This window comes from Periplaneta americana, chromosome 16 (assembly GCF_040183065.1).
Source record: "Periplaneta americana isolate PAMFEO1 chromosome 16, P.americana_PAMFEO1_priV1, whole genome shotgun sequence".
Lineage (NCBI taxonomy): Eukaryota > Metazoa > Arthropoda > Insecta > Blattodea > Blattidae > Periplaneta > Periplaneta americana.
The window spans coordinates 154,185,568-154,209,485 of NC_091132.1; the positions used below are offsets into that span (position 1 = coordinate 154,185,568).

Here is a 23,918-nt window from a genome sequence, read left to right on the forward strand (position 1 = left end):
CACGGCCCACTTGATCGTAGTGGATGCTAATCCACGAGCTAGAGAAACATTTCCGTGTTGGAATCGTGTAATGTAAGTTCTACATTCTGAACGGCGAAGAAAGTAATTCCATGAAGTCTGGTTGATTTTCATATTAATACATGATAGAGGTATGTTTTTTGCCTTCGGTGTAGCTCCTCTGGGGAATTACCTAATTTTCTGATTCGAGTTTTTCACAATTCATGCTATTTTTAAAGTTTAATGTAGGGTACCGGTAATGTTTGTATGTTATACATATCTTAACACAACTTTACGGCACTAGCAGAAATGATAACATTTTTTCGGATCGTTTGTGTGTTACATCTTACATAACTATACGGCACTTGCAGAAATTCTAGAATTTTTGTAGATCGTTGAAATACGATTTAATTCTGTCATGTAGACCGTACATCTTATTCTTTTAGAGGTATTATATATATATTATATATATATATATATATATATAAAGGTATACCCGTAATATGCCATGAAGGCACTTGGGGGGGGGCATGGAGGTAGAGCCCCATGCTTTCCATGACCTCGGCACTAGAATGAGGTGGTGTGGTTGGCACCACGCTCTGACCGCCTTTTACCCCCGGGAAAGACCCGGTACTCAATTTTATAGGAGGCTGAGTGAACCTCGGGGCCGTTCTGAAAGTTTGGCAACGAGAAAAAAATCCTGTCACCACCTGGGATATCGAATCCCGGATCTACCGGTCCGTAGCCAGCTGCTCTATCAACTGAGCTACCCGGCCGCCCATATATATATATATATATATATATATATATATATATATATATATATATAGAGCCTAATTGATTCTGAGGTCGGGAATGAAATATCTTTCTGTGGATTAAGAAGAATATATCTTTGATGGGCGATCATATGAGTACAAGTCAAAAAACCTTATTTTACAGGAGAGCAAAAAATTGTTTTAACATCGTACATGGTTTTGAAGATACTGTTATGTGCATCAGAGAATGCGGCGTTCTACAGCAGGTTTTGACTTGTTCTCTTTTTACCAGACATAGATATCGAGCTGATGATGACAAAACTGTACAAAAATTGACTTGTACTCTTATGATCGCCCATCAAAGATATATAAACCTACATTTGAGTGAGGTAACCAAATGTTCATAATCATAAATAGGGCTTGGACAAGGTAGAGTATTCACAGATCATTGAATGAATATGACTTAGGCTTGCCAACCGTCCCATATTTCCCGGGACATTCCCTTTCAGTATGCCTAGCATATACGAATTTATGACAGGTTAGGTTAGGCTTTTGGGATGTCTTGCATGTACTAAATGAAGACTAATTTCACGTAACGATCACCCCAAGGTTAAGATTTAGAATGCAGAGTGAAATTAAATTTCTGTTGTAATTTTAATGCTAAACGATGGAAGCACTGAGAAATTTAATGTTGTTGCACAATGTTGTCTTTGTAATAATGGCAGTGTTGTTGCACACCATTTCTTGGTTACCATTTCACCTTCTAAACATTGTAAGAATAAAATTCTGTAGTGAAAAAGATGTGTCGTTTAAACGAGAAATTTTGTATTATTTAATGAAGGGACACTTATAGTAATCTAGAGAAATCAGAAAGTGCCAGCACAAATGTATTTAAATACTGCCTTTGATGACATTTATAAAACACTTCCAGCAGCCACTGGCATGGCTCAGTCGGTTAAGGCGCTTGCCTGCCGGTCTGAAGTTGCGTTCGGCCGCGGGTTCGATCACCACTTGGGCTGATTACCTGCTTTTGTTTTTTCTGAGGTTTCCCCAACCGTAAGGTGAATGGCAGGTAATCTGTGGCGAACCCTCGGCTTCATCTCGCCAAATACCATCTCGCTATCACCAATCTCATTGACGATAAAAATAACCTAGTAGTTGGTACAGCGTCGTTAAATAACTAACTAAAAAAAAACACTTCCAGCTTGTCAGGTGTGTCACAAAAAAACAGTTTTTTTTCTTGCTACAAGGAATCCCGTTCATCAAATGGAGATTTTTTTTCCTAACTTAATGGTACAAACACGACCTGTATGATAATAGCGCCAAACCTGATGAAAAATCTGTCATGTCTGTAACTCTATATTGTGACATTATTTAAGTGGCCTAGCAATGTGGCAGTATTTGATCATATAATTATTATGTGTCTGCTGTCAGAGAGCACTGCAGTATTGCCATCTTAGCCATTTTATGGCTAGATCAAGCCTTTTGCAGGCTTTTTTATTTAAAAAAAATTCAAAGTTTTACATTTTGAAGTTAACATATTCGTTACTGTAGGTACGTTAACAGAAAGCTACAATTTAAGTCACACAGAATTGTGTGCACTCACAGTTGGGTTTCTGACGTCTTGTCAGCCCATTTGAGTTGTGTGGATATAAAGGGAAGAATTCTGACGGTGTCGTGAATAGTTCCTGGGTAGCTCAGTCAGTAGAGCATTTGTGCGCTAAGCGAAGTGTCCCAGGATTGATACCCAGTCCCAGAACAATTTTTTCCCTTGAAATTATTCAATCTTGCTCACAGGGAGCTTCTATCTCAAAGCCACATTTGTATAATTTATGTATAGCCCAATGAACTTGTCTGTATCGCAAACTATTTCTATTGAAAGCAATCAGGTCACACGTGTAGCTACAGGCTATTAACTGTAAATGAGTAATTTTCTAACATTGTTATTTCAGTTGTAATGGATGTTATCAAGTCGGAACCCAAGTTCGACCCTCTGGCTGTACAGCCATGTGATGACACTGTTAAAGAAGAGGAAAACCCTTCACCAGATGTGAGATCATCTTTTTACCCGCTTGTCTACTGTCTCATTCCTATATTACTATTTTTTTTTATTTTTATTTATTTGGCTGGACTCCATTAGAATGTTGTTGTTGCTGTTTTCTAATGCCAGGCGTTTGACAGTAAAGTCATTTGACCTCTTGCACTCCAATATTTTTCAAAGATATTATCATGGTCAGCCACTGAAGCACAGATTTTGAGTTGTTCCGAATCCATTTCTTGGTTTGAGTTGCACAATGGGCAGTTAGGGGACTGATATATTCCAATTCTATGCAGGTGTTTGGCCAAACAATCGTGGCCTGTTGCCAATCTAAATGCAGCTACAGACGATTTTCGTGGTAAATCGGGAATTAACTGTTGATTATGATGCAGAGAGTGACAGCATTAATCTCCGGTCATTTAGCTATCATTCACTTATAAATATACAATTTCATACATATATATGTAAGTCTAAGTCTACTTAAGGTTATGAAACCTTACCGAGCTGTTTGTACAGTGCAGCCAACGTAAGCGCACAGTAACAAATTCTGGAACTTATAAAATGCACTGCACCTTGATTAAGTGTTGCGATGATGTGTCACAAATTAGCCATATTTCCCGCATTGCACATGAGGGCCAATAAATAGCATGTTTTGGGATTTTTTCAGTCCAAGTGTACTTTATGAGTACATGTTGAGTGTCAAAATAAAATATCCAAATTGAATAAGAAACATTTCATGGGAAAAATTGCTCCCGGGCTGGGTATCAAATAAGGAAACATTAAAGTTACCGTAATGAAAATATTTTATCTTATATAGCCTAGGCGTAATGTTAACTGAACCCCATCACAGATTTGCCTCCACCTTATTCACGCTCATAATGAAGTATTATCTTCTCTCTGACATATTTTGTTTTTAAAATCTGATTCATTTTTCCTTCAATTATTCCCATAATTTTCCGTTTGTGCTAAAAGTTGTATTGAAGCACTGGCATGCAGACTCAAAGTATAACCTGTGACACTTGTGATCAGTTTGTATCACATTGTAATTTATTATTCATCAGAATGTTTCTGTGTTCTGCAGGAAGGGAATTTATTGGATCTGCACGTGACTAGGATAAAGGAAGAATGCGTGGACGACAGCTATGAGGACCACAATCCAGAGATAAAATTTGATGAAATTATGTTACCAAATAATTTTCCCATAGTGAAGTGTGAAGCCGAGGTGAGTGGAGCTCATTGAGTTATTCTTTACAGTGTTTAACTTGTATTCTGTTCTTCATAGAAACCTTCTTAGTAATTTTGGTATGCATTGGGAACAGTAAAACTATGTGCATGTTTTTTTTTTTTTTTTTTTTTTTTTTTTTTTTTTTTTTTTTTTTTTGCAGAGGAGCTTAAATTTCATGTGTTATATGGCTGTTTTGTTTATGTTTTGAAGAAAATTTTTTCGATAATAATACAGTTATTTTTGACAAGGTCTTTGATCTTGCTATATAGAATGACGCTCCTAATATTACCTTCTTGAATATTGCTTAATGATTTATGTTATCTATATGCTTTTTCCACATAAATAAAGGCTAGATTTAGGCTCACACATTTAATATACACAATTTTTGTGAGAATTATAGGGAGATGTGTTTTAATTACAGTAGTTACTTATTATAATATCCACCGAGTTAGCTCTGTGGTAGCATGTCTGCCACCAGACTAGCCACCCCGGGTTCGATTCCTGGCAGAGTCAGAAATTGTTCTTGTAAAATTTCTACCTCGGGACTAGGAGACATGGCAGTGCACAACTTCTAATCACTAAATTGTGCACCAATATACCTGGGTTAAATCCCAAATCTCTCTGCAGTGCATATGAAGGGAAGGCATATGTCACTGTTGATAGTGATTCATCTATCGGATGAGGACATTAAGCCTGGTGGTCCCTTTGGTGCTATTCAAGAGGAGTAGGCTACTTGCTGGCACTGGGTTTCCCCTTCTCCCTTCCTCACCATCATCATCCTCACCCATTCCCTACACTACACTTACACAAACACTTAACATACACTCACCCTACTACACGACATAACTCTTCACAGATACACATCATGCATAATGTTGTCTGCCAATGTGGTGTGGGTCACAGTCCTGCCATCTGTCCGCAGTATGTGGAACCTGAATCACGCAAAGTGAAGTGGGTAGGCATTAGACACACACAGTTAGTTACGATACAAGTGTTGAAAGTGGCATTTCATTACGTGAGTACAGATGTTTGTGAAATGAGTCAGCACTTTTGACATGCATCGTAGCTGTGTTTTGGAAATAGCCATTCATCCATGCTGGTAGGCTATAAAAGAAATAATTCAGCCGCCTTCTCCAATACTGTTTCCTCACTTATTGTGTTATTGAAACATTTTCACATTAAAAGCACGAGATGGTATAGCTCACAAGCAAACTTTCTGATGGGGGTAGATAAAAAAGTTTTTTTTTTTCCACCATGTTAATAATGTCAAAACAAGTGCCTATACAAATTTTGGCCATTCGAACACAATTACGAGAGCCGTACAAATATAAGTTTCCCTGAAAGAAAGAAATCATAATTACATTGAAAAAAATTTATTGGAACAGATACAACTATTGAGCTATTTTTTAACACATTTCCCACTGGAATTGAGACATTTATCATACCATGGGATCAAAAAAGAGGTGCAGATGGCTGCCATACACTGGTTCCGATCCCTGATGGCAGACTTCTGAGACACAGGGCTACGAAAGTTGATCCTACAGTATGACAGATGTCTCAATTCGGGTGGAGAATATGTTGAAAAATATCTCAGCAATTGCTGTATCTGTTCCAATAAATCTTTCCATGAAATTTTCGCTACCATAAAGTGAGAAGCTCCATCGCAGCCACTCTTCGGAAGGCAAAGTGGGAGGTTTACGAAGAAGTACACTGCTTGGTTGAGAATGGGTCAATGAGAAGAGCAGACATTATAGCCATCAATTGCCGGAATCAAGGAAGCCTCATTCTTGACCCCACTTTCCGTTTTGAGAAGTATGATCAACAAGCAAATAATGTTAATGATGAAAAGAAGTCTATTTACAATCCATGTATTCCTCACTTCAGTGAGAGATACAAAATGAATATTAATACATGGGAAGTGAAAGGACTTCTTTTTGGCGCTAGGGTAACTTCGTTTAAGTTAACCAAAACCATTCTCCTTTCTCTTAAATTTTCTAATTAAGACATTAATAAAATTTGTCTAATGGTATTGAGAGATTCATTATCCATTTTACACAAACACTTGTATAACACTACGTAATATTTTTTAATTTACTTCATTACTTTTCCTTGTACTTTCATCTCATATTTCTTCGAAATCATATCGAACTTTATTTTTAAATTTATCATTGTTTCGTAATTTCTCTGCAAATCGTATTGTATTTTATTTTTAATTTAACCTCTGCTTTGTATTCTGGATCCTAGTGGTCAGCTGTAGATGTCGGCCAGATGTCCCAAATTGTGGAATTAGTAATTCTCTAAACAGCCCCGGAAAACTTATTTTTTTACAGCCTTTGTAATAGCGTTGGAGTGATCAAAATTTGTATAAGTACTTGTTTTGACATTGTTAACATGGTGGAAGAAAAAAAAAAAAACTTTTTTATCTGCCCCCATGAGGATGTTTGCTTGTCACTTGTGGGGCATTCGACTACAGATTGAGAAGTCTCTGGTTCAAACCTTGGTGTTCCCTAAATTTTCATCAATCAGTCAATCTTCTTAATGTATCCAGCTATTTGCTGACAACATAAAGTCCACTATAGTCTATTCAGTTGTTGTTTTTCACGAGAAATGAGGGGTTTTTTGATCGGTGTTCATTATAGATACCTGTTGCTAGTAACCAGAGTTGATGTGTAGCCTAAATATTTATAACTAGCTAAAAGCACCCGGCATTGCTCGGGTTTTCCTTTTTGCTTCAGACTTAATGAGCTGTCGGCAACTCAAGTATAGAAAAACAAAACGAATTACTGTCGTTACTAAGCTTTCCTAGTCCCTAAAGATGAATCTTTACATAGTGTCACTTACGTGAATTCTTAGCCAAAACAACTGCCAAGATTAACAGAATTTAAAACAGAAAGATGTCATCATGTACTTACTGTTTTTGTTTTAATTAGTTTTGTCTTGTAGTTCAGCTAAACAAAAACATCTCCTCGGTCCCTTTACATCAGTATTACATAGACTCAATGTTCTACTTTGATCTAAAGCTGTGGTGACACATATTTAGTGTAATTTCCTGTCCACATGTGCTTTTGCTTGACGTTTAGAGACAGTTAACGATAAACAGGGAATTCTTTTGTTTCCGTCTGAACCTCTTGGGGTCTCATGGTGAGTTACAATTTAACTCTTTATCGCTCGTATCAAAGAATCAATATGGAAATAGAAAATATATATAATAGGATTGGAGAATTTTGTACCCCTTGTCCGCCCTTTATGCTCGCTTATGTCATACCCAGTTTTTTTAAATATGACTTGGAAAAATGACATCTTACAAATACTCGTACATAATAATGTATATTAATTATGTCATTTTTATTGTATGTTACAGAACAGGCCCTACAGTATAATCTCGGAATTATTGGACTTGAAGAATAATATTTTGAGAGAAACTTATTTTAAAAATTAACAGATTGTTATTACCAGTAGGCTTAATATGTATACTACTGTACATTCACGACATGATAATATAGATATAATTTAACACACATATTCGGACATGAACAACAATATTTTGAAAGACATATATACATTAGCATGAATACACTTTTATTTTCAGTGAGCTTACGTACATACAGCACATTCACATAATTGTATGGTAACTTTGTTTGAGACAGCATAAATAAAATACTATGGATATTATTTATGTAGTAAAACCCCCTTTATGGCGGATTAAAATAAAATAACGTATCTAAAATAATGTAAAATTATCAAAACAATAAAAAAAGACAGGTTCGAACCTGGGTTCCTCTACATCAAAATAATTCACCCTACCACTACGCTACAGAGCTATCTAGTAAAGCAGTTGAACTTACGTATTATGAATGTGTTTTGCTGCCTATTATATTTGATTTTTAATTATTAAATATTAAAGAAAAATGTGTTCTATGTCATATTATATTGTATATTCATGCCACGTGACATGCTCAATCAAAGGATCGTCCCTCATTTTCATAATTTTAATTTAATGTTATTTTATTTAATATTTCAGTATAATTGTATGCGAACTTTGTTTGAGACAGCATAAATAAAATACTACATATATATTATTTATGTAGTAAAACTCCCCATTATATCGGTTTAAAATAAAATAATGTTGTATATTAATTATGTCATTGTTATTTTATGTACAGCATACAGTATAATCTCGCAATAAATCATTTTTGAACTTGTAGAATAATATTTTGAGAGAAGCTTATTTTAAAAATTAACAGATTGTTATTTCCAGTAGGTTTAACATAGATACTACTGTACATTCACGACATGATAATATAGATAGAATTTAGCAATAACACATATTCGTATATGAACAACAATAATGTAAAAGAATTAATACACTCTTATTTTCAGTGAGCTTATGTACGTACATTCACATAATTTTATGGTAACTTTGTTTGAGAGTGCATAAATAAAAAACTACGGGTATATTATTTTTGTAGTAAAACTCCCTTTATGGCGGGTTAAAATAAAATAACGTATTTAAAATAAAGTAAATAAATTATCAAAATAATAAAACAAATATATGAATCGAATACAGGTTCGAACCTGTATCCTCATACACTAAAGTCATTCACCTTACCACAACGCTACAGAGAGCTGCGTTCTTGAGTGATTCAATTTACGTGTTATGAATGGTTTCAAATTTGCTGTCTATTATGTTTGATTTTGAATTTTTTAAAATTAAACAAAAATGTGTTTTACACCATTTTGTATTGTATATTATTGGCCATGACACATTCAATCAAGAGATTGTCCTCATTTACGTAGCTTTGATTTATTGTTATATTATTTAATATTTCAATAACAATATGGCCGCTTTTACAATGGAAGAAGACGCGACTGGATGACATCAATAAAAGACAACTGACTGTAGAATAGGCCATTTTAATATCATACATGTCTTATTTATTTCTAATTGTTATTGTTTTCAATAATTTAACGTCCATCTGCCCAATTTTAATGTAGCCTATGTTCTCCGGGTTATGAAGGTTAAATGTGCAAACTTTGGCAAATATCGGTCAAAGCATGTAGATTTGTATTGAGTACATACATACATAGCCACATTTGATATATAAGATAATTACATTTAATTTTTAATTGCTTCATATAGTTAATCAGTAAAATAGTTGTTGAAGCAATTTGTTTAATTTATGTACGTTTCTTAACAAAACAGTTTAAATGTGCATGCCTAGAATTGAAATATATTTTCTCATCATTTCATGTATCATTTGAAATAATTAAAAGTAGGGTGAAATGAAATCTTGGGAGGTAGTACAGGGTATCGATGCTGATAGAGTAACGTCTTGGTGTCCTGGTCACTGGGGCTTATCAGGTATTCGTCTGAAGATGGGCCTTGGTCTGTCAGGACTGAGGCTGAGTGCCCCACTTGTTAGTATCAGATTCATGAATGCAACCCAGGATGACTTTCGAATTGTATAATCATCACATTTATAGCGCGCACAATGGGCCAAAGTAAACCCTTAATGTAAGGATCCATCCCAGTCTGTCCCTCGAGAACCCAAGCCAAGCCAAGCCAAGCCAAAATCAGCTCCAAATTTTGAATGCTGTTTGCCCTATACAACATAGACTACTGCTAATGTGGTGTTTCCTTGCTAAAGATAAAATATAGGAATCGAGTCTCCCTGTGTAGTATTTCGTAGAGGAAAGTCATGTTGGATATTGTACATGGAGGTGGTATTTAAAAGTACTGAAAAAGCTTATATGCTTCGATTGCATGCTGTTCAGATTGCTCTGACTACATAGGAGGCGAGATCACATATTTTATCCAATGGCGCCCCTAACCATCACACTAGGCATTTGTCCACTATGCCGCTCAATAATGCAGGCTCTCAGATTGCGTTCACCACGGTAGCATCTAACACATATGCGGCCATCATTGTAGGATAAGTAGAAACGGGACTCATCCGAAAACTCTACATTTTGCCATTCAGCATGCCAGTGACGCCGTTCATGTGCCCATTGCAATCTGAGGCTTTGGTGGTTTCTGGACAATGCAAACCGATGCAACGGCATGCCAGCCACTAGTCCAGCCCTCAATAGACGCGACAAACCGTTGACGCAGACAAGTCCACACCCTTTGCAGTAGTCCAACGTCGACTCAACACTGTGGATGAAACTGTACGACCATCATAGCCATACGGGCAAGATGGCGGTCATCCTGTGCTGTGGTCATATTACGTGATCCGGTACCCACTTGTCTCTGCATACGACCCTCTTCCATCCACTGGTTCCACACACATATCATTTTCATAGCAGCATGTTTTGTACGATCCGAAATGTCACGGTATGATAAACCTGATTCCTGGAGTGCAACCATTCTGCCCCATTCCAACTTACATGCTGATATTGCGCCCTTCCACGTCGACGACGCACCTGCACTAGCTTTCACGTTTCCACTTTGTTTGGAAGCATTGACTGAGCAAGGGATAACATTGACGTTGCTGTTGACACAAGCGACGTCACTTTTGGGCCTATGTGTACACCAGCTCTCTGGAAACGTAATAATTATTGGTGGTACACTGTTCTACACATCTCCCGAGTTTGGAGTCGTTCGGGCCATTCTTTCTGGGTTTTTTCACAAACAGTAGTATATTATGTATGGTTATGAATATTTGCAATTTTTTAATTTCGCTATTAATTTACATCAGGTGCTATACCAAGTTGTGTTCGCATCATGGTCACGTAGTATCATTCTTCTAGTGAATATAGAAGATGTAACGCATACGTAAAAATATAGAATTTAGATCAACACATAGTCTTCTAGAACAAATTTAATTGTATGCGAAACCTGCGAGCTGTCTTTACACAATCTCCTATCATAGTTGCCATGTGAGAGATTATATCAAATATTTACCTGTTCATAATTTTTACTGGCAGACATCATAGAAATAAATTGAGGTTCATCATTTACTACTAACATTTTACCAAAATGTGCGCAAGATGAAATATTGTATATAAAACTCTCGTTAGGTTCGAGGATATAAAATTTTTTTAGATGAAATCTACCAAAAATTTCTACAAAATGCGAAATATAGAATGTTTAATGGAAAGCATGATTTAATGTTAAATTTTGTGCGCACACAATAACATCCTCAGACATTTTGGAGTTGAGTTAGATTTCACTAAGTTAATGACTGGTAAAGACATATTTCCTTATATTTTTTTCTTTCAGTAGGTCTAGTAGAAAAATCTTAGTGCATTGAAAACAGAAGAAACTTTTGAAATAATAACTCCCAGGAGTACATTTTGCTAGTCAGTTTTCTACTTTGATTCGGTAGGATTTAAGTGCAGGCCTAAGTCATGAAAAATCGATGCATTCATCATGTAAACTTGCGTCATCTATCTGTTCTTTTGTGTCTTTGATTTTAGGAAGATTTGGGTGATTTGAACACAGTAAAGGACGAGAGGAAACTGGAAGTTTCCGCAGAAGAGAATGAGATTTTGCCTGATAGGTGAGTGTTGTGTGCGAGTCTTCACACAGTCATATCTTTCTTTGCTTCATAAAAATTGTCACATATGACGTTAATTTTCAATCTGTTATGGCATGGAATGGTTTGTCCATGTAATAGGAATGACCTCGGAAATCATGGAACAAGGGAGTCATTAGAGTTATAATTGCTGGAGAACTTATTTTATTTCATTCATAAACTGAAGACATATATTAAATTGAAATTCTGTCATTTTTGGTCAAAAAAATGATTTTTTTGTTTTTATCTTTAAAAATATTTTTATGGTCTGAAGATGCCCTTTGCCAATTTTCATGGTCATACGACCAGTCTTCAGCTGTGTAGGGCCACATTTTTTAAAGGCTGCGCACTTTGACTGTCCCGTCCATGCCCTTCACTCTGAATTCTGCCACCATTTTGGAAATTACGCTATGTTTCATACATTATTTATTATATTAGATTTGCGATTGAGCCAGTGTAGCTTCTCGACTTCTCGAAATAGTTCTTCATAGAATCCAACAGATGTCACTTCAAAGCTTCCTTTCCTTTGAAAGATATTCAGTTACAAAGAGAGCACATCTCTCGTCTAAAGAAAAATTTCACTTGTTACTAGTAACTTAGCCGTGTTTTCCATGCTTGGTTTTTGTTTTTTGATACAAGAAATATTTGGACGTTTCTAACAGTTGTATTGGTTATAATAGTGTTTACAGTCTATATGATTTGTAAATAATAATTTTCTAGTAGAGTAATTCCCGGAGAGACGGCACACTGGGAGAGATAGCGCACTGTCTGTAGCTCGGTCGTAATCCACTAGATGGTTCAACAAAGCAGCACATGTTTTCAATAGCTTACCAGTTCTATGAGTAGTGGCATTGTGTTCCCCGTTTGTTGTTTTTCTGGCGGCTATAACTTGATATTTGAGGTAAGTGCACTGCAGAATTAGTGAAAATTTACTTTGTTGATAATTTAAGGCCATATTTATGAGAAAAGAAGTATTAAATCATTGCAATATCAATTGCTTATATACCCATGGGTTTCATACAACACATCTCATGCACTGTCGACCATGTTGGTCTCCCACATTGTGAGTATGGCATATGCACCATCTATACCTGAGAATTTGGATAGATGGCGCAAAGCATTATGGGGAGTGATGGAGCGATTTTTAACTTCACATCATGCAATATAAACAAATATTCTGAACATAAGTGTCGACCTGGTTGGCAAGTTGGTATAGTGCTGGCCTTCTATGCCCAAGGTTGCGGGTTCGATCCCGGGCCAGGTCGATGGCATTTAAGTGTGCTTAAATGCGACAAGCTCATGTCAGTAGATTTACTGGCATGTAAAAGAACTCCTGCGGGACAAAATTCCGCCATATCCGGCGACGCTGATATAACCTCTGCAGTTGCGAGCGTCGTTAAATAAAGCATAACATTTCTGAACATAATTATTATTAATAATAAATGAATAGATTGAATGAATAATAGTATGAAATACGTAAAGCGTAATATTTTATTATTCTTGGACAGAAATTTGGCATAAATAATTAAAAATCAGCAAAGTAATAAAAATTGTTTAGAAAATGTATTAACAAAATTATAAACTTTTAACATTTTAAACCGAGTTTATTAATATTTTCACTATTATTTTAATATTAATTATTTGATTAATGCCTAATATATTCCATTTTAATGTAGGTAATCGCAGAAACGATGCCTAGAAAATACAGAAGGAAGCCTGGAGTTCCTGCTCGAGGTCAGTGGGAGGAGGAAAATTTGTGTGAAGCAGTAACACGCATTACAAAAGGGGTCATTGGTATCAGAGAGGCTTCTAGGTATTACGGCATCCCTGAAAGTACTATTCGAAGGAGGAAAGCCTCTAACAGTTTGACTAAAACTGCTCTTGGTCCTGAAGGAGTTTTTGGGAGGGAGAATGAGAACCGTTTGGCGAAACACATGAAACGTCTTGCTTCGTCTGGATTTGCACCAGACCGAAGATTGGTGTGACGAATGGCTTTCCAGTTTGCCCAATCACTGGGTTTAAAACATACTTTCAATATGGAAAAGCAAGAGGCGGGCTATGATTGGATGATATCATTTTTGGAATGCAACCCTGAGATTAGACTCAGACAGTCACAAGGACTGTCTGTTAATAGAGGTCAGGGCCTATCCCGGGAGGAAGTGAAGGGTTTCTTCGATTTATGGAAAATATTATGACCGAACATCGGTTGTTCGACAAATCTGCAAATATATTTAATATGGACGAGTCGGGAATTCAGATAATTAACAAAGCAGGTAAAGTTCTGACAGCAAAAGGCTGCAAAAATGTTTCTGTCCTGACCTCTGCAGAGAAGGGAGAAACTGTCACCATCATAGCATGTAACAATGCTGAAGGACGATTCCTTCCTCCAGTTCTTGTTATGAAAGGAACCAACAAAAAGAGAGACGTGTGTGACGGACTACTGCCAGATTCTGATGTGTTCATGAACCCTAAATCAGCCTATATAAACACTGAACTCTTCATTAGGTGGTTTAAAGAGAGATTCCTGGCGAAAAAAATCCCCTGGTGTGAATCTGTTAATTGTTGATGGGCATGCTTCCCATTGCACTTCCCTGGACCTTCTAGAACTTGCTGACAGAAACAATGTAGTGTTGTTGTGTTTGCCCAGCCACACTACCCATGCCTTGCAGCAATTGGACAGCATTTTTTAGTCCATTGAAGCAATACTTGAATCAAGAAACTCAAGCTGCAATGAAGAACGAAGGGAAGCAGGGTCTGTCCAGATCAAAAGTGGGCTACCTCTTGGGCACCGCATGGAAGAAAGCTGCTTCCGTAGGCAATGCGGTCAATGGTTTCAGGGCATGTGGCATCTAACCTCTGAATCCCCATGCGACACCTGAACACATGTTTTGTATTGCAGATGCTACTCCAGATGAAACACAGCCTTCGTCACATTCCTCTCCAAAAAACACAGGGTTCAGCATCACAGACCCCTAGCAAAACCATTGATCGTCCTTCGACTTCCACAGAAACATTTTCACCAACAAAGATTCTTCAGGAAGTAAGTCCTCTTCCTAAACTGCCATTCAAAAAATCAAACATCAGAAAACAGCCTGCATTGGAACTAACTTCACCTGAAAACCTGGAGAGAAAGAAGTCTCTCTTTAGGGAAAAAGAACAAAAGGAGAAAAACAAAATTGAAAAAGCCATGCAGAAAGCAAAGAAGGGTCCCGCAGAAAGGGGCAAGACGAAGCGAATTGAATATGATAAGCAGTTGTGCAGGTCCTAGCAACGCTGAAGATCCACCAATCAGACACAAACAAATGTGCAGAATGTTGGGAGAACTATTTCACTACGAAAAAGAAAGATGATTGGTTAAAGTGTATTAAGTGCGAACAATGGCTACATGAGAATTGTACAATGTATAGCAATCTAGGCATGTGTAATACATGTGGCAGAGATGCTGTCAAGCAAAAAAACTTGAAGAAACTAAAATGAACATGATGTTTATTATACGATTGTGTGACAAACAAAAAAAACTTGAAGCAACTAAAATGAGCATTATGATTAGTATACCATTGTGTGTATAAGTGTTTTTGTGAATAAAAATGCAAATCAGAATATAGAACTGAATTCCATTCGGTGCGCCATCTGTCCCATATCATACGCCAACTCTCCCAAGCAATACAGGATAGATAGCGCACTGCAGCACTTCAAAATCAAGTTTTTTATATACTTGTGAAATACTTATGATCGTGAAACATTAATAATATGAAAAAGCATTGCTTAAGGACACTTTATGGAAAGAATATTTTTTTCGTTTCAAAGACGGAAGTGGGACTAAAAATTTGAAAATGTGCGCCATCTCTACCAGAATTACTCTATAGTGGTTTCATTAGTTTACGTAATTTTTTTTTCAGTAATCTTTATTTACTAGTGTAAGTTAGGTGTGCACAGCATGGTAGTGTATATAAGGGTAAGTTCTGCATATAATAAACTAGGCTTATATAATGTTTCAAAATGCCTAGAAAATGAAAAGAATAGAGATCTGGTTCATTATTATCATCCCAAACTTTAAAGTCAATTTTTTCCACTTTCATTTTCTGTAAATTTTACATTTATAAAAATGCTTAACTTTCTATAAATTTTGTATTACATGATTGACAATTTTTTGTAGAGGTTTTTGAATGTGTTCTTCAGAAAACTTACTATCGCGATTATACATAACACTTTTTTTTTTTTTTTAAATATTAATTTTTCTCTACGCTCGAGTTGAATTTTTCTTTGGCTTGTACACTTTAGTGCATAGGATTTTTAATTGTTTTTTTTAATAAAAAGAAAAATTGTACAGTAAGTTCTGTTTCTAACAGTCTGACAAGTAAGAAAACAAAATTTCAGGCCAAAATATTTGAATTTGTGGAAGGAGTAGCAATTTTTTGAAAACCTAAATTTACACAATTTAAAAATTACAAAATTGTTAATCATTCATACATTTCTGTATCAAATGAGATGAAACTTTGTAGAGACTATTTATGTACAACTATACAAAATTTCACAGATCTACCTAGAATAATTTAGAAAATTGAAATTTCACATCATTCTACACTTAGGAGCAATCTTGCAAGCCTACTCGTACATACCATTACATTTTGTAATATAATATAAATGGTGTGTATGAACATCTCTACTCCAAATGCTTCCAGCCCAAAAGAGACAATGACGACCTTAGTTTGGGTAGGCATATGTTGCTTTGAAGATCTGTTCTTCATTTTTTCCTTTAATTATTTCTATAATTTCTACCCTGTGTTGCAAGTTGTATTGAACTACGTTAAGCAAAAAGGAACTCCAATGCGCAACTGTCTATAAAGATGAAAACCAAATTTATGTAGTGTAATAAAAGCATGATATTCATATGAAAGTTATTACGGAGAATGTAACAAGTCATAATATTATAACATATTGTATTAAATAATTATATAACTTCAACAGTATGTAAGAAACTAGGGATGGTATGGTCTATTCAATGCCATTTTCTGAATCGGCGCCCCAAATAATCTCAAGAACAGATCTAAAAACCAAGGCTCCAAGAAAAAGATTTTTCATTCCACTATGTTAATGTGGTGTTCCAGTGTGGTTCCTTCGGTGTGTGCGTGCGTGTGCGCAGTGAACCATAAGTAGTCATTAACTCCCGTGAATAATTCCTTTAGTAAAGAGCAACAAAATAGTCAAATACCATTTTGCTGTATTTTAAATAGTTTTCCAGCAAAATGTGCATTTTAAAATACATGAATTACGAAATAGTGCAATACTGTGTAATCAGTAGGGAATGCACATAAGGCTCTGACCAACCCCTTCATCTGTCTTGTTATGAACAGAGAAGTTGAAGGTCATTGCCACGTACATTTTTTTTCAAATTTTAAGAAAAAAATACAGATATTGTACCGTTTAATTTTTGTGTTTAAATTGTGTTTGAAAACAGAGAATGAAGCTGCTCATTTCACGTTAAATAAAATCTTAGAAAATTTAAAGTAAACTCCACAACCTAATTTTAATTAAATCATCAGAAAACGCAGGCAATAAGATATGCTTATTTCAAACTATATTGAAAAGGTTAAGACATATTTCTACTCTCCCATTTCAATTGAATATTCTAGAGAACGTAAACAATAATGATCTTTATGTTGCGTTATAAAAAACGAAATTTTAAAACATTTAAAACTCTAAGGGAAAAAATTAAAATACTATATGCTTATTTTAAGTTAAAGGAACTAAATTTAAAACATTATTTCTAAACTCTTGAACTTAATTTTAATTAAATATTCGGTGAACACAGACAACAAGAAAAGCTTAGTTTTCGATATACTAATCTAATTAATGATTAAAAAAATATCCGCTTGTTGTGCTACAAGTATTTTCTTCACCAAATTAAAAATAGTTCCCTCGCACTTAAATTTTTTAAATAATAACCAGTACAATAAATCAAATTATTTCACATAAAAGCAATTTATTTTGTGTGCGTTTTTTTATTTTATTTACATTTGTCGTTGTCTTATCCATCTCTTGTATTATGCGAATTGCGTCTGTCCAGGTAGTAACTTTTACAGGGTTGTCAGGGTGCATCAAGTTTTAAAATTCCATTCCAGAACAAAAAATTATATTTATTAGGATCAAATTTCTGCACATTCAAAGGAAAACTTCAATCATTTATCATAATAATACATTGTTCTCTGAAATTGACTAAGCACATCCAGAAATAATTCAATAGTTTTCCCAAAATATGCTATGAAATATTTCATAATTTTTTCCTCAAAAAGGAAGCAAAAACGAGCAAGATTGTATTGGACTTTTTTGTTTGAAATATCTCAGAGAATAACCCCTTGAAATTAAAGTCATTCCTTACAGTTCACTCTCTATATACGTGTATATATATATATATATATATATATATATATATATATATATATATATATATATATATATCGTAGGGACCATATATACATACAGAGTGATTTTTTCAAAACTTGAGGGATGCAGAGAGTGATATGATGAAATATTTCATCCTGGAACCCATGACCAGAAATGAGAATTGGAGTATCTACAGCATGCCTTGTCTGAACTTCTCGATGACGTTCCCTTGGAATTGTGGGCGAGTATGTGATACCAGCATGGCAGTGCTCCATCACACTTTGATCGCCTGGCCCACATATCTCACAGTTTCTTCAGGCAGAGAGTAAAATTATTGGAAGAAGATGCCCTGTCCTTAGGGCTGCTCACTCCCCTGACCTCACTCCTGCTGACTTGTTCCTATAGGGTTATGTGAATGCTACTGTGTACGCAACACCAGTATAAACAGTAAATGAGCTTACTGAACACATCTTTACAGCATTCGATACCATAAGAGGGGAGCATACAATCTTCCAAAGAGGAAGACAAAGCATGGTTCGTCATTGCATGCTATGTAACGAAGTCGGCAGTCATCACTGAACATTTATTGTAAATGTGAAAGTGAGTGAAGTTCTGATATTTTATTTAGCATACTGAATGCGTAGAAAATTCCCATCACAAACAAAAGTAAAGCAATATTTCAGTGCTGCAGATATAATAGAACCCCGATTATCCATCACCCTGTTAACCAATTTGTGGATTATCCAACTCTCTTCCTCACGCTTTTTTGCTGCAGAAAAATACGACATTCTGTACATTACGTTAGTAATGTGCGTATTTTTTCTAGAGAAGGTTGCTACAATCCTTTACCACAAGCTTTGCACAGTATGCAGTTGGCGATGTCGACAACATAAACAGTTATTTGTGAGAGGCATGTAAAATAGTCACAATGTGCTTTCAGAGAAATGTCCCCAAGAACTTCCTCCACACAACTACAAACACATTCATCATTCAGTATTGTCCTCCTTTTCGAGTGGCTATACTGCAATCATGTCAATTAATATCCATAGGTGCAAGCACGCACTTTAGAGCTCAGGAGAGCCTAAGTGCTTTACTGCGGAAAGGAAAGACACAGACGAGTGAGGGAGTATATGTCGTGTGGTCGAGCTATATACATGGATGGCCAGCACTGATTCAATGGATAAAGGAAAAAAAACTTATTAAAACTGTATCCATGTTAATTTTTAGATTTGTCTGTAAAGTATAATTGCATTATAAGAATGTAAGTTTTAATTTTAATACTCATTTTTCACAAGTTCTTTTTATTCAAAAGAAATATTTTCTCAACTTTTTTTATAGAAAAATAAAATTTTCAGATATAGGCCTATTTAATTAGTAGCCATACAGGTACTGAAACAATGTTTTCGTAAGTCTAATATACCGTAAATACCTGTTACTGAAGATAATGTACTTTTGATTTTGAAAATATTCGCATGGAAATTGTTCGTAAGAAAATGAATTAACAAAGCAACTACTGTTACATCATAAGCAAAATATATGTGCCCATGTGTTGTAAAATGTCAGCTCTATAGCTTCAGCAGGTTTCGAGAAAATAACTTAATATTCTTATGGAAGGAAGTTGCTCACCAATATCATCTTAAAAGCATATGAAATATTAGTTACACTTAAAACATATACAGTACCTAGGTAACTTTGCTTTGTACTATAATATTGTTCTAATTAGTTCATTGATTATTTTATAAGGCTAAAGATACCATCAATATCAATTTCAACTTATCATATCCTACTCAATCTCTTTTTCTTTTTTTTTTCTTTTTTTTTTTTTTTTGGGATATCACTTTCTTTATGAATGATGTGTTTCATCCACTTAATACAATATAGTTATACTGTTATGGAATTTATGTGAATATTTCTTCTTAACTCTTTATTATGTTATTAACGTTTCAAACACAACTGCAATATTAAGAAATTGGTGTTAGTACTTTTGTTTTACAGAAAGAAGCCATATAAAAATAACGACATAAAATTTCACGTTCCTTTTGAAGTTTGTGCTCCACTGTTTTCTTAATCCAGCAGGCTGCTTATTCCTCTTGCCAAACGTAGTGCTTGATGCCCGCGCACGACGTCAAGGTCAGAAAAAGCGCTTGCTTTGACATCACTGCCATACTATATTACTTGTATTCAAAATGTCTTCCACGAATGTCAAAAGAAAACGTGTGCTAATTATCGAAAAAATGTGAAAATAATTTAGGGGTTTTGGAAAAGAGAAACTGTGGTACATATCACATCAGAATACGAAATTGGTGTTACAACTGTGCGCCATTTAATAGAAAACAAGGATAAACTACTTCATATTAGCATTTGTTACTTATTACGAACATAATATTCTACAGTGTAGTGTCTAGTATGAAGACAAGACACCAGTGGTTGCAGCATGGCAGGAACTTTAAATTACGTACGAAACTATATTATTAATGAAAATCATTAATGGTAAGGATTGTTAGATTTTTTTCGTTTCACCGTTCAGTTCACCCTCTTCATTAACGCGGAAAATAGAGATTCTACTGTACTCCAAATCTCGTTTCTGGTCATGGGTTCCTTGGGTGAAAAATCTTCACTCTAACGTCCTTTACATTTCCCAAATTTTGAAAAAAGAAATCATTCGGTTGCACCCTGTGTAGTACTTAGTATATTTTGATCCCTTCGCATTGATTATTTAGGAGATCTATAAATTTTATATTCGTTCCAGCATTGTGGATAATGATGAGAAGAGTGTGTTACTGGAATGTTCAGGCATTGATCGTGCAGAAGACAAATTGGCACAGTGTGGTAGCAGCAGACTAAACGCTTCAAGCATCAGTGACATAAACAGTATTTCTATCAAGTGTAATATATGCAACGAGGCTTTTGTAACACTAGAGTCTATGAAACTTCATTTCCGTATACATACAATAAAAAACACATTAAAATGTGATGATTGTGGAAAATGTTTCTTGAAATTAAGTGATAAAAAGAAGCATGCACTCTTACACACAGAGGGGAGGCCATTCAAGTGCGAAGTATGTGGAAATTGTTTCTCACAATTGGGACACTTAAAGCAACATGGACGCATTCATACAGGCAAAAGACCATTCAAATGCGAGGTGTGTGGAAAGTGTTTCTCAGAATGGCCATATTTGAAGAGACATTTTCGAATTCATTCGGGTGAAAGGCCGTTCAAATGCGAGGTATGCGGCAAGTGTTTCACACAATTTGGACATTTAAAGCTACATGTACACATTCACACAGGCGAAAAGCCATTCAAATGCGAGGTATGTGGAAAGTTTTTCTCAGTATTGGCAGTTTTAAACAGACATTCACGCATACACACAGGCGAAAGGCCATTCAAATGCGAGAGGTGTGGAAAGCGTTTCGCTGAATCGGATCACCTCAAGATTCATAACCACCTGCACACAGGGAAGAGACCATTTAAATGTGATGATTGTGGCAGATGTTTCTCGCTAAAGGCCGTTTTGAAAAGACATGTACGCATACACACCGGCGAAAGACCATTCAAATGTGATGTCTGTGGAAAGTGTTTCGGAGAGTCTTGTAATCTCAAGGTTCACTCCCGCCTACATACGGGCGACAAATCATTTAAATGAGATTTGTGTGGAATCATTCGGAATCGGGAATTCTAAAACAAACAAACTCTATCAATGCAAAGATGCAGATATAAAAGCTGTATTTCATACCATTGGCAGTGATCTCGATCTATCAGAAATAGACCTTGAGTATCGAGATCTTAAGGGTTTGCCAAATATAGACATTCTCCGCGGCAAAACACTTGCAGAAAAAGTGAAATCTTTTGTCTCTTCAGCGAATTACAAAAATCTAGCAACTCCTTTTGCTAGTATCCTTGTGGCTAAGTCTCACAGTGTTGTGGAGCAGCTTGTGAGCTCAGATAACGCCTTGAAGAGCACGAAATGTGCCAGAATGAGTATGAAACCGACAATCTTTATTTCTGTGTTCACTATAACGTACCACCTCTGGCTGAATGGAATCCTCGAGAAGCAGCACCGTTCTGGCTTCGGAAGTGTGAATGACGTAACCGCGATCGTCCGTAGTTGTCACAGCAACAGTACTTCTTTGGCATATTCAGCCGTCCTGAGAAACGTCAAGGAGACAGCCCAAAGGAGGATAATGCTAAAAAAAACAAAGAAAAAGACATTCTGAAATACTGTTGGTTGTTAAGAGTTCATTTCTTATATCAATTTTGCATAATTATGCTACAATTTTTACATTACTTGTACTTTACTGTTTATTGTAACTGTGTGTTACTTATACAATAGAGATTTCCATGATTGCGAGGCTATTGTTTTCATTTGGTATCTATTGTTGTCTTTTAATTCATTTATTACTGCACACATTGTGTAAAACTGCACATTAAAAAAACTAATATGCCTACATTTTGATAATTTTGCACTTTTGACTTTTATTGGAGTGTTGTATGTTTTGTATTATGAGTGTTTAATGTCATATTATTACCTCAACAGTAATATATTAATATTATTAATAGGTAGGCCTATATTTTTGTATTGTCAGTGTTTAATATATTATTACCTAAAGAATAATATATTTTGTATTGAACATTTTACACTTTGGACATAATGACTTCGTAGGCCTACTAGTGTAAATAATCCATCAGTAAGTCGAGTTGGCGAGTTGGTATAGCGCTGGCCTTTTATGCCCAAGGTTACGGGTTCGATCCCGGGCTAGGTCGATGACAGGCTCATGTCAGTAGATTTATTGGCATGTAATAGAACTCCTGTGGGACAAAATTCCGGCACATCCGGCGATGCTGATATAACCTCTGCAGTTGCGAGCATCGTTAAATACTGTAAAACATAACATTAACATCCATCAGTAAGCTGCTTCTTCGAAAAGAAGAAAACAGAGTAATCTAATAAGTAATGTGGAAGCATTTTACAAGTATTTTATTTCTTACCTAGAAGAGAATAATGATTTCACAGATGATATTTTCAAAACAATTAATTACTTAGGTTCTCCGATAGTAACATTTTCCGACTTTTTTTTTTCCGTTGTTGGTAACTCTATAGCATCTATTAGATCCTTTATGTTTGTGCTAACAGATGGAGTTACTTGTCAACAATGTGACGCTGAAACGTTTGTTCAGGTTACTGCCCAGCGACAGTTCTGATGTATTTTTATATTTGTGATGATTGGTTAATTAATATTAACCCGGCACAGTCACAATCACACTCACATTCATACAAATTTCCAGACTCTAGACACCCAGGGAATTCTTCTCCTTCAAGAAAAATTCACCAAGAGCTGAACCCAGGACCTCCCGATCTGGAAGCCAGCATGCTGACGAACAGAACACGGAGGCAGGATTTTTCTACTTTGAAGATATTATTAATATTTGAACCTACCAGTATTGAGGGACTCAGTGGAAAAATGACCCATCCCAACTTTGGTAAGTTTGGAGATACTTACATAGAATTGTATTAATATTGAATAAAATATAATAAGTGTATTAATGATATTTAGGATTATTCTAATATACATCACAAACTTTTTCCTGCAAATGTCTACTAATCTACGTATTATAATGACTTAATAATTAATATATATCTTCAAAATTTACAGCACTGTTTTCAGTGATATCATCTGATTTGAGGTAATTATAAAATGCTTGGTTCGAACTTCATCAAAGTCATGATGTTCTCATATTTTCTTTTTTGTCTCCCTACCATCAGGGTATTTTGTAAGCAATACCACATTAATTACGTACAATAGGACACTTTTCCTCTTCTTTTTGCAAGCTTATCTCTTCCTCCCCAGCCACGTCACTAACAAAATTTCACAAGCACTGCATGTTTACCGTTTGTAAATCAAAACTGAGATGTCTTTCTAGTGTCCAATTTATTCTTTTCTTCAGTAACCAGTGGTGTCCCATACATAAAAGGCAAGGGAAGCATTGCTTTCCCTGTTCATAA

General features: G+C 35.6%; 2 protein-coding genes across 6 annotated transcripts in view; one reads left to right on the top strand and one right to left on the bottom strand.

Annotated features, from left to right (window-relative positions):
* Positions 1-23,455, top strand: LOC138691466 (zinc finger protein 678-like). Of its 5 annotated transcripts, none has more exons than XM_069813413.1 (5): positions 1-149; positions 2,705-2,802; positions 3,872-4,012; positions 11,435-11,517; positions 23,201-23,455. In XM_069813413.1, exons 2-5 carry the CDS (start codon positions 2,710-2,712, stop codon positions 23,205-23,207), a joined length of 324 nt encoding a protein of 107 aa, XP_069669514.1. In that variant the 5' UTR covers positions 1-149; positions 2,705-2,709; the 3' UTR covers positions 23,208-23,455. The 5 variants fall into 5 exon arrangements, with proteins under 5 accessions (XP_069669514.1, XP_069669512.1, XP_069669515.1 ...); XM_069813411.1 differs by lacking the exon at positions 23,201-23,455 and adding an exon at positions 20,666-23,174; XM_069813414.1 differs by lacking the exon at positions 23,201-23,455 and adding an exon at positions 13,209-15,139.
* Positions 21,974-23,918, bottom strand: part of LOC138691468 (uncharacterized) — a 46,282-nt gene continuing 44,337 nt past the window's right edge. Inside the window, exon 7 of the transcript XR_011329875.1 lies at positions 21,974-22,101. The gene's annotated coding sequence lies outside the window, so the exon portion shown is untranslated. The remainder of the gene's footprint in view (positions 22,102-23,918) is intronic.